Source organism: Culex pipiens, chromosome 3 (assembly GCF_016801865.2).
Source record: "Culex pipiens pallens isolate TS chromosome 3, TS_CPP_V2, whole genome shotgun sequence".
Classification (NCBI taxonomy): domain Eukaryota; kingdom Metazoa; phylum Arthropoda; class Insecta; order Diptera; family Culicidae; genus Culex; species Culex pipiens.
This window is the reverse complement of record NC_068939.1, coordinates 31,212,393-31,224,751: the sequence shown is the minus strand read 5'-3', so window position 1 is coordinate 31,224,751 and position 12,359 is coordinate 31,212,393. Positions and strand designations below refer to the sequence as shown.

Here is a 12,359-nt window from a genome sequence, read left to right as displayed (position 1 = left end):
AGTATTTGTAAATATTGCTCGGTTTGTTCTAGAGGTCGTATCGAGGTGCTCCGATTTGGATGAAACTTTCAGCGTTTGTTTGTCTATCGAGAAATTAAAAGTGAGAATGTGTGCAACATGGAGTTGAACTTTCTGTGCAGTTACTGTGAAGGTTCCCATGGCACTTCGAAAAGTTTAACTCCATGTTGCACGCACACACTCTCAATTTTAATTTCTCGATACATGAGATAAACTCATGCCAAATATGAGCCCTCTACGACAAAGGGAAGTGGGGTAAAACGGGCTTTGAAATTTGAGGTCCAAAAAACATGAAAAATCTTAAAATTGCTCGCATTTCCGTAAAACTTCATTAATTCCAACTCTCGTAGATGCATTCGAAAGGTCTTTTGAAGCACTTCAAAATGTGCCATAGACATCTAGGATTGGTTCGACTTTTTCTCTTAGCTTTTGCAAATTACTGTCAAAAATGGATTTTTTTAAAACCTTAATATCTTTTTGCAACAGCCTCCAACACCCATACTCCCATAGGTCAAAAGATAGGTAATTTCATGGACTATAAGCCTACGGTATTAACTTTTTGGCCAATCGCAGTTTTTCTCATAGTTTTACGATTTTTCTAGAACAAACATTTAACAACGTTAGTTTTTGCCTTGCAGGCCAAGAAGACGGCACTTTTTGGTCTCAATTTTGTCATATTCGGAATCCTCGGACAATTTCACGTAAGTTAGAAGTATTGGAGTTGTGAATTTGATTGAAAAAATTGCCATTTAGAATGAATTAAAATATTTTTTAACATTTTTTTGGATTAGGGGTAAAACAGGTTTTCGCCTACTTGATACAGCATTTGACATATTGATCACAGGGTAAATAAGATCTATTTCTTTTTTCAAAAATGTTTTATTTAATTATTTTTCAAATCTAATTTACAACTCCAATACTTATAACTTACGTGAAATTGTCCGAGGATTCCGAATATAACAAAATTGAGACCAAAAAGTGCCGTCTTCTTGGCCTGCAGGGCAAAAACTAACGTTGTAAAATGTTTGTTCTAGAAAATTCTAGTGCGTCCAACCCGGGAATTCCCGGGACAAAATTCCCGGGATTTTGCCAAAACCGGGAATTCCCGAATCCCGGGATTTTTTTGTATTTTGTCCCGGGAATTCCCGAAATTGGAAAAAATATAAATTTTTTGTCTGGAAATTCAGATTTTGTTGTGGAAATAGATGAACAACGACAAATAAAAATAAAATATTAAGCATATTTCAAGGATTTTTTTTTAAAAAGGTCCTATAAGCTTTTGTCCCTCCGCACGGCTGGGACCTTGCCCCCATGGAAAGCATGGGACGGTCGGAGGGCTTGTAATGCACTTTACCAATACGGAAAGAGCAGGGGAGCATTTGTTCCCCATACTAGCGCCAGTCAAAGATGTTACACATTGATCTTTGCCGAGTGGTGTCTGGAAATATTAATAGTTCTTTATTAGTTATTTGAAGAATATTTACAGTGCCACAGTTTTGAAGAATAAATCCAGACGGAACCGAATGATCGAATGCTGCCTGACGTCGGAAAATTCGGAGCAACTGGAGCGTACCTAGCGGCCGGGTTGCGTAGTGTAATGGAATTCCGATTTCGATATGATGAAACCCACCGCGGAGCTGGTCAAAGGACGACCAGGACAAACTCGTGGCCAATTGCGACTTATACTGGCGAAGGTGATCGAGGACATCTGACGGCGGTTGCGGAGTCGTCCTCTTTAAAGCTAAGTACTCATGCATGATAATCGTATTACAGGCCTGCCTTTTCTGGTCATGTTGAATACGATTAACTGCAACACTAACCACTTTAATTTTCAGCAAAATTGACAAGACTTTTGACGAACGTGACAGGACAGGGGACTGCAAGACTGTAAAACATTTTATATAAGTCCTTTTTATGTGGGAAAATTTTGCCCGAGGTGTGTTTCTTTGCTTCTTTTAAATAATGACCTTTGCTAATTGAGTTTAAATCTCAACATATGAATTCATTTTAATAATTTTGCTTTTGTTGGAACAGTTAAGGGTCACGTAGTAAAAGTCCGTTGGTGCGTGGATAGTGTACCCCGTTTGCTCGAGTTCCTTGGGGCCAGTTCTGTAGGTTTAAACAGTCTCGACAGTTCAAACCTACAGCACTGATTTTGGGAAGCTTGTGCAAATGGGGTTTTTAATGAACATTGGGGGCGGCGATTGAGCACGAAGTTTCGATTTAGCTTATTTACATCATTACACGATTACATACTCTCACAAACACAATCTCATTTTAACCTACCCAATCATGTCCTCAATCCCCGCTCCCATGGAGTGCGAGCGATCCGCATGTGATTGACACGACCATTACCATTCCTTTACACAACCGGACTTGGACTGACTTGATCCTGGCTATCCCACCTCGATCCGCAAAAAAAAAAAAAAAAAGGTCCTATAAGCTTTTGTGTTTTCATATGTTTGTAGGACCTATTCAAACTAGGTATTAGCATTAATTTGACTTATAAAGGAAATTTGTAAAAAAATACCGATCCGTAAATTGCTCCGCGCTTTCAATAATTTTTATTAAATTTAAAATATTTTTTAAAAGACTACGTTTATTTATGATTTCAAATTTAAAAAATGATATCATTTTAAAATATTTTCCAAGAAACATTTTTGGCTAATCAAGAGGAATGTTTCGAATAAAGACAGCTGTTTTAGTAAATTTTGTTTGCATAATGTTTTAATGTTTTTGATTGATTTCGGTTCAAACAAGAACAGAACAAAACAATAAGTACACCGATCTCCAAATTAATTGCTCTAAAATCTCCTGTACCTATTTAGACTTTAATCCTGATATTTCCTAGTTGGCGGAAATGACCTTAAGATAATTTGTAAAATATTTTTTATATAAAACATGATTGTCTAAACTTATCTAAATTTTAACTGGTTTGAGTTTATTTGTTGTCTTTTTATTTGTTATTTTAGACATTTTAAAAGATTTTTTTGAGCTTTTCTAGTTATAAATAAATACAAAATATGGAGACTTATTTAATTTGATTGGATTAGATATTAGATAAAAAAACCAAAGCACAACAAAGAACAAAAAAAAAATCTTTCTAGCTATCCTTGTTTAGATTGAACTGTAGATTACTACCAATGAATAGTATTCAGCTAATTCTATGGTTTTAAGCTTGAAAAACATGCAAATATAATGAAAACATAGATTTCATTACTGTTTCAAAAATTTCCCGGGATCCCGGGAATTCCCGGGATTTCAAAAATATTTTTCCCGTTTCCCGGGAAATTCAAAAGCCGGGAAAATTGGACGCCCTAGAAAATTCGAAAAACTGAGAAAAACTGCGATTGGCCAAAAAGTTAATACCGTAGGCTTATAGTCCATGAAATTACCTATCTTTTGACCTATGGGAGTATGGGTGTTGGAGGCTGTTGCAAAAAGATATTAAGGTTTTAAAAAAATCCATTTTTGACAGTAATTTGCAAAAGCTAAGAGAAAAAGTCGAACCAATCCTAGATGTCTATGGCACATTTTGAAGTGCTTCAAAAGACCTTTCGGATGCATCTACGAGAGTTGGAATAGATGAAGTTTTACGGAAATGCGAGCAATTTTAAGATTTTTCATGTTTTTTGGACCTCAAACTTCAAAGCCCGTTTTACCCCACTTCCCTTTGTCGTAGAGGGCTCATATTTGGCATGAGTTCATCTCATGTATAGACAAACAAACGCTGAAAGTTTCATCCAAATCGGAGTACCTCGATACGACCTGTTACACATTGGTGAAAAACTCGCTCTTAACTGATTTTTAAAAACTTCCAAGATTTAATGTAAACAAGTACAATTAACTGAAATAAATTGAAAAAAAAAACATTTTGCTGCATGGGTTGATGAACAGAGTGGCAGGTTGGTCGGATTTATTACGGAGAAAAACGCGTAGTTTGCTAAACTAAACTGGAGGAATTTATTGAACGCGTGCTGTTTTAAAACGGATGAAGCAACACACCTGAGGGCTTTTGTTAATTTGATTTGGTTAACCGCGGTGGATTTTCTTGAAATAATTCGAACTGTCAAAAATCCACCAAAGCTAGCAAAACAATGCAAAAGGGCCGTTGTGGGTTTGTAAACAAAGAGTCTGTCCTGCTTACGCTAGAGGATGTTTACATCTGGCAGGAAAGGGACACACTCTTTGTTTACAAACCCAAAACGGCCCTTTGGCATTGTTTTGCTAGAAAGGATCTACCGGTGGATACTTTTCTACCACAGGTTTTTATGTGATCAATGTGGTAGATGTTTTGGTGGATTTTTGACAGTTCGAATTATTTCAAGAAAATCCACCGCGGTTAACCAAATCAAATAGACGAATCCAGTTTGAAATGGCCGCTAGGTGGCCAATGGTGTTAGAAATGACAGCTTCCATGTATTTGAATATGGGAGCTCAGGAAAACTCAATTTTTAAGCAATACAATGATTATTTATGATAAAAGTATTGATTGATTAGGTGCACAAAATGTGTCTAGAATATTATTAAAATAAAAACTGTTCGAAAAAATTGCAGTCGAGATAAGTACACCATTCGATTCAGCAGGAATTTTGGGCACCAAAAATATATAGTTTTCATATGTTAAGTATTTTATTTTAAAAGAAAATTAACAAAAAGTATGAAAATCGAGACATTTAGAATGGGAGCTGACAAATCTCTCACCATCAAGAAGCAGCAGTGTTCCCAAATGAACCGCTCAGGCTAGGTTCATTGCTGAAATTGGCTCGGCTCAAACCTCTATTTTGAGGCTTAAGCCTGAATCCCTGAACCATGAGCCTTGGTTCAAGCCAGGCTAACCTCGCTAGTGTGAACCACTTGAACCAAAAATGAACCTTCGGCTTGAACCTTCCAGCAATCGCGCTCGCTTGAGCTAGGTTTCCTTCGGTACGAATGAAGGGAGACAGGGAAGAGGTTGAATGTTGGTCATTAGGGAATGTTCTTTCATTACGCTCCGCTAATAATGGTGATAAAAATGTACGTGCATCATTAGGGAAAATTGAAGCAAAATTTAACTTGCCATGATAAGGACAGTGATATTTTTTTTAATTTTAAATATAATTTTAAGTGTTACGTCATTCTTGAACGGGATGAACACATGTGAACATTGAGCATAAATATTAGTGTGATCTTAACACTGCGAAAAAAACCGAACTCGACTGTTGGAAATGTCTGAGGCAAAAAAAATTCCCTGTTTCTGTGTGTTCTAAATTGTTAGTTGGATTTTAGGGCACGTTATTTTACAGGAAAGTTTAATTCATATCAGTGTCATATTGTTATTGTGAAATGTGTGAACTTCACTTTGACCGTAAAATTCAGAAAGAATGTGCCAAGAATGTTAGCAAGGAAACTCACGACAGAGACGAAGATTCAGACACGGTGTCGCAAAACTGTACAAGCTTCAGTATCTTGCACACTCTCGCTGATAGCAAGGGAATGTGCGATCCATTCACTACCTGGAGAAGAAGCTTGTATTTGCGACCCTCGCGCCGACAGGGAACAACGATCGCACCGAGGACAGGAATCTCTGCTCCACTGAAGTTTTTGAGGCGGCAGTCTGACGGAAGTAGCTTTGGTCTGGCACATCCAGTCATCGTTGTTACCCAAGTGTAACCCACGAGACTTGTGTTTGCACCAGTGTCCAAATTGCAGCGGGATGTTTGCCACTTACCGTCGACGTAGAAATCCAGCTCCGCCGTCACATGGCCTCCAAGTTCTGGCGAGTTCTCGATCTTGCCGATCACTGCGCTTGCTTCACTGCCGCTGATCGACTCGTTGCTGTCCGACTCCTCACTGTGATCTTCCAGAGAATCTCGAACCTTGTGCACGTTCCGCTTGCTCTTTGATCGTTTTCGCCGATCCGACTTGCACACTCTTTCAAAATGGTTCTTCCGGCCACATTGGTTACACCTCTTACCAAAAGCAGGGCAGACTCCTTTTTCAAACTCGTGCCATTCGCCGCAAAACTTGCACTCCTTCTTCTTCCGAATCTTCTTGACCTCTTCACAAGTGCGGCCCACAACTTGGCCGTAGGTCACAACGAGTTCCTCTGCGCGGCACATGTCGACGGCCGCATCTTCCTTCAGGTCCTGCATGCCCAGCATCCTGGTCCGGAGATTTGGCCACTTGTTCGATGTGACGATCTTGAACCGCAGCATTTCTTTCTCGAGAGCTCCGAACTGGCATGACTTCGACAGAACCTTCAGCTTCATCAGGTAGTCGTCGATGCTTTCGTCCGAATCTTGCGAAAGGCCAAAGAAATTGATCCAGTCGACGAACTTGTTCCGTTTGCGCACTACCTTTTCCTTGATCGCTGCCAGAGCAAGTTCCGGATCATCCGTCTCTGCAACCGTAAGCTCAAAGTTGAAGTACTTTTGGCGCGCTGCACTTCCGATCACTGACAGAAGGATGCTCGTTTTCTGCTTCTTCATCGTGTCCGGCCAACCATCCATCCCAGCGGCGGATGCGTAGTTCTTCCAATTCTGCTTGAAAAACTCAAAGTTTGCCTCCATGTCTCCGGCCAGCTCCAGCGGAGGGGGAAGCGGCAAAGCGGGGCCCGCCGAACTTCCAGCGGCCGGCGTTGTTGACTGCTTCACGACCATTTTTTGCAACGATGCAATGAGCTCCGCCTGCGCCTTCTCCTGATGCTTCATAAACATCTTGAACTGCTCAGCGTCCATTTTTCTCGAATTTTCTTCTCCACTTCACTTCCGGAAATCTCTAACAGTTCGAAGACGCGTACAAAGAAATATGGCCGCCGGAAAGGATCGCACACGTTCGCAACAAAGAGCGCAACTTTTCCGATCACTTCCGCGTATGATTCTTCGGCCGCCCGACGTTGAATCTCCTCACAGGAACCTTCCGCGTTATACCGATGACGCCGGAAATCCACTAGTTGTCCGCGAAAACTTCTGACACCATGTTTTAGTACGAATAAATGAGACGCGATTTATGATTCACAACAACTCGACTTTATTCAGACACGTCCTTTCAGGTCCGTACTCGCGACAAGAATGAATCAGAAAGATAGAGAGAGACAGGAAAGATGAATGACATTTAAAGGGGAGCGTCCACGAAATGCGTGACGCGGGGATGTTCATAAAAACCGTTACATAATATAACACTGTCTGTGATTTATTTTTGTGTTAGTGTCAAGCGAACTTCGATATTATCTAGCCAAACATTTGAAAATGGCGGATAGTTTATATTAATATGGTTTTATCCTTGTTTCAGTTTAAAACGACAAAATAAGCCTTCTGAAATCTTTTTCTTGAAAAACTTGTTTAGAGATACGCCATATTCAAATATTATTCTAGAACAGTTGGAGGGAGCGTACCACGAAAGCCGTCACGAAAAAAAGATTCCCATACGAATTTTGAGTTGCGTTTTTAACTGACGAGCCCACACTGCCGTCAGTCGGTGGATACGTGGTGGTCGGGCTGGGTGCACCATAACCGAGCTGCCGGTTCAACCAACACAAGCAAAGGTTCAAACGCAGGTTTATGCCGAAGGTTCAATTTAGGCTAGCGCGTACGATGCTAGCCTGGTTCAAACCAAATGAACCCCGGCTCACGGCGCACGATGAGCCTGAACCGATTGCGCTTGAGAGGTGTAGGTGCAAACATGAACCAGAAAAATGAGCCTAGCCTAGCCGTCGGCTTAGGCTCATGGGAACACTGAAAAGCAGCGTTGAGCTTTCGCTGGATTTGTCTATTAACAAAAGCCCTCTGTTGTTGTTTTGCAGCTCTGACAGCTGCGCGTGAGGTCGACAGGGGTTCGGCCGACTAGGTCGACTCGATGACGACTTCAGGGTTGTTCATTGCAACATTGGTAATCATTTATTTCATTTATTTGTTTTTATTAAGGCCATTGCAAACTATTTTTTGAAGTTTATGTCCCCGACTCTGGCCAAAGTCAAGGAGGGGGGGGGGGGGGGGGGGCAAACAAATAAAAAAACATAAAAAAAATAACTACAAGCCATGCTTTGAAAGTGTCAATCTCAAATATGCTACATATGAGTTTAAAGCAGGAAAATGCATTTCAAATTGTTTTCAGTTCGTAGATTTCTTTTTCCATTACAACTTTGAGTTTTATTTTTAAAGAATATTTTTTTGCCCCCTGATTTCAGGACCGATTTTGAAGGGGGGGGGCGACTAAGGGGCGACATAAACTTCAAAAAATATTTGCAACGGCCTTAGTTGAATCCATCAATTACCAATTATCAAACTAATTATTGTACTTTTGAGCACGAACTTCTTCCTCATACATCCACCAAATGCCACAGCCGACTCCAACCAGTCCGCTGGAGAATGCCTGAGTCACCAGTGGTCCGAGGATACACCCCGTAGTAATTGGAAGGAACCAAGGTGAGAACGTAGCAGCTGACAGGAAGACGACACTGCTCAAAAAGCAACAGATCGGCGTTAGCACAACTGAAGGGACAAACATTAATCCTATTGAGGACACTGTTGCCCAGCGGGCTAGTTCGAGTGTGTCGATTTCAAATTCCTAAAATAAGAGAGAAAAAAGAAACGATTTAATTTTTGAACAGCTTCCGTAAATTTTCGAATTGAACCTTACTTCTCGAACAACATCCGTTTCTTTAGCCATGATCTTACGTTTGACGAAACCAAGAGTTGAACGAATCAATTTACCCAATGGTCGACGAACATAAAACATCCAGTATCGTTTTTCGCTGACGCGACACTTCGAAAGACGAATGAAAACTGCAAAAGCCAGCAGAGTCATAGAGCTATCACACATCAAACACTTCACTTAATCAAGCCATCATGGAAAAGTAGATTGTTATAAAAAGTTTTTTTTTTTGTTAGATTCAATTCCAAATTTAAAGACCAATCTTATGTTTTGTTAAGGTCCTATAAGCTATTGTCTTACATAGTTTTATAGGACCTTTTAAAAAAACTCCAGAAATGAAAAAATGTATGGAAATTTTGTTACGAGGGTAGAGGGGAGGTTAATTTTATTTTCATTTTATTTTTTGCTGTGTCTTTTACTTCGTTTACTTTAATGCAAAACGTGCGCTTTTAGTATAGCACTATCGCTGATCAGAAACACATCGTGAGCTGTGGCCTGTGAGTTTGTTTAAAGTAGCATGGTTTCCACGAGCCATTTTCCAAGCGTCTAATTTGTTTTAATTTTTACATTTAGACACACCTCCAAGATGTCTGCTGTGGCGCAAATCGGCATCACACTCACGGTGGCTTTGGGGATGATATTTCGCCTCGTCTGGGATGCCTTGTTGAACATCCTGATGTACCATCCAGCGGCACGCGTGGTTATGGCCATTCAGCACGGAACGTACACCACTTGGGGTGGAGTTGCGGACATAGCCGGAGCAGCGTACGACGCCTATAACGCGTTCTGTGCTTAGAGAACACACATAAACATCGAGCATCACTAAGGGACCATCCATAAACCACGTTTTTTTTAAATCTCAGAAAACCACCCCCCCCCCCCCCCACCCTTCCCTTCGTGGGCAATTTCAATACAAAACAAATCGTGGACAATCGCTGACCCCCTTCCTTAGGTGTCCACGTGGTTTATGGAAGGTCCCTAAGCAGAAATTGCAACCAATGCAACCAATTTCTGAGTCACCACTCGTTATCGCTTATTTGCTTTTGCAACCAATGCAATTTCTGAGTTACCATTCGTTATCGCTTTTCTGAGGATTTTGTGAGATTTTGTACATTCGTTGAAATAAAATAAAGAAAAATACAGTAATATGTGTTTTAAGAGCAGACCATACCCATCTCTCATCAACCTCATCAATCTGCCTGGAATTGTTTGAACACATAAAACTAGCACCAGACACACAAAGTTTGAAGGTTCAAAAACATAAAAAATCTTGAAAAGCCTGCATCTAAGACTAAATTCCATTAAATTTCAAAATTCAAAACGCATCTCAAAGGGTTTAAAATGCTTCAAAATGCGGGGTGAAGCATTCAATTTGATTAATCTGAAGGGAGTTATTGGCATTTAAGTGAAAAAAATAGCACAATTTTTTTGTGGTGACATCACGGACGAACGGACATGACACGGAGTTTTAAAAAGTGAAGCAGATTTTCTTTTAGGGGGAGAGGGGGTAATATGCACCCCCTAAGGGAAAACTGTGATTTCTCAACCATTACAGCATTACTGTGGAAGAATTTTGTTCGATGTTCTAAAACAACTATTGTTCTTCGTCATCCATGAGAAAAAAGTCTTAAAAAACTTCAAAATTGTTCGAAAATATCAAATTTCTAAAAACATTTTTCATTCATTTCAAACAACCATGCGGGGCAATATGCACCGCAACATTGGGGCAAAATGCACTACAACAACGGGGCAAAATGCACCACAACATGGGGCAAAATGCACCGGGTAAAAGCAGTTTTCACTAGTCACCACTAGATGACACCGCTGTTTTTACAAAGGAGCTTCACAGCGGTGCATTTTGCCCCGACCACGCTTTTTGCAGAAAATTTAATTAAAAATGCATTTTTTGATGTTTTTGGACTCATCTTTCTACAGAATAGTGAAGATTATGGCAAAAACTATATACCTCAACACTTACAATAACAATAAATGCTTTTTATATTGTCCAAAAATCATAATGAAAGTTCAATGAAAATTAGATGAAAACACAACATTTTAAAGTTTTGCAAATAACTTAAACTGTTTTTATACTACGATGCTCAATTTTTTTCCAGCATGGTTTAGCAATGTTAAGCTTTCAATTTCTATGATTTTTTCCCCGGAAAATTCTTCCAAATACCGAGAAAAGCAGGGGGTGCATTTTGCCCCGGGGGTGCATATTACCCCCTCTCCCCCTACTTCTTCTTGGCGAAAACCTGCGCAAGCGAGATCGCTTATGTCAAAATCTTCGCGCCACGTGGTTTAAATCGTAAACAAAGCCAACATATGATTCAAATTCATGGACACATTTCAAAATAGTCGTATGAATATAAATTAAAAATAAGTTTTTCGCTAATTTTAGAATCCATGATAAATTACCTAGATTCATAAAAAGAAACTTAATGTCAAAAAAATGTTTCTAGCACCATACTAATGCTAAATGTTTTAATTAATTATTACATAAGACATGTTGAGAAATCATACGTAATCACGCGATGCTACTTCGACAACTTAAATGTAGATGGCGCAAGTGATAGTTTGCTTCAGAAAGTTGAAGAAAATTTGTTCCTGGTGTCATGTCCGTTCGCCCGTGGTGACATCTAATATCTATGGAAACGAACCTGATTTTCCATAAATATGATGCGAATTTTTTTTTTACTTTTCAACTCTTAAAATAACAAAGGGCGCTGAAAATACGGATTTTATATGGAACCAGCTCAGTATTCTGCGCGCTTTGTAGTTTAAGTGTTAACAAAATAAAATTCGAAAATCCGAAAATGCCATACACCAGAGCTTACGAAATTTCGACTTTGGTGACAGAACACTCCAATCGTCTTCACTACGACAACCTGATTTTGACATTATACACCCTTACCAAAAATCATGATTTTTTGAGTTCCAAATCCCACTTTCCATACGAATTTTTTAGTTCAACCCATATAACCATTTTTTATGGTTGTAGTACCTGAACTCAAAAAATCGTATGAAAAGTGGGATTTGGAACTCAAAAAATAATGATTTATGGTAAGGGTGTACTTTCGATCGTTTCACACACAAAAGAATGAGTGCTACGCAAAGTCACTCACACAGTCATTGACTAGAGAGAAATACATTAGCTCAGAGAACGGTCGTTTGACATTCTACCGAGGTTTCGATTATCTCTCACATGATCGCATTCATATATAAGGAAGAGAGAGACGAAAAACGAAAAAAGAGAAAGAGCACGTTGTCTCGTTCGGGCGGCTGCTTGAGTGGTGCTCATTTTTCGTTCGTTTTGTCTTTGTGTTTACGTCGTTTACGTTCACCGACCGTCGCCGTCGAGGGGAAGCAGAAAGTTTAAGATCCCTAGAAACGCGTGAGCTATCATTTTTTTTTAAATATTTAGTTTTTTTTTTTCAAAGTTTGTAGGGATTCATTTTTATTTTTTAGACTGTTTTTTCGAATTTTCCTTACCTAACCTACAACTTTACCAAATTGCTGTCTTTGATCCGAAATTTCGTCTTCGAGATACAGATTCTAGAATATTAAGATACAATAGACGAACCAATGTCGCAAAAGACTTCTTTGGTTGAGGATACCAAAGATTTAACGACTCAACGGTCGACGAACAAAAACAAGAGTATCGAAATATGCGGACACTAGACAAATGGAAACTTGCTAAAGAAAGC

At 39.5% G+C, this 12,359-nt stretch overlaps 1 protein-coding gene across 1 annotated transcript; it reads right to left on the bottom strand.

The window, feature by feature from the left end:
* Nucleotides 1-5,408: 5,408 nt before the first annotated feature.
* Nucleotides 5,409-7,643, bottom strand: LOC120422353 (uncharacterized). The gene has a single exon (XM_052709807.1). The coding sequence runs from the start codon at nucleotides 6,735-6,737 to the stop codon at nucleotides 5,409-5,411; it is 1,329 nt and encodes a 442-aa protein (XP_052565767.1). The 5' UTR covers nucleotides 6,738-7,643.
* Between the last annotated feature and the right edge of the window lie 4,716 nt (nucleotides 7,644-12,359).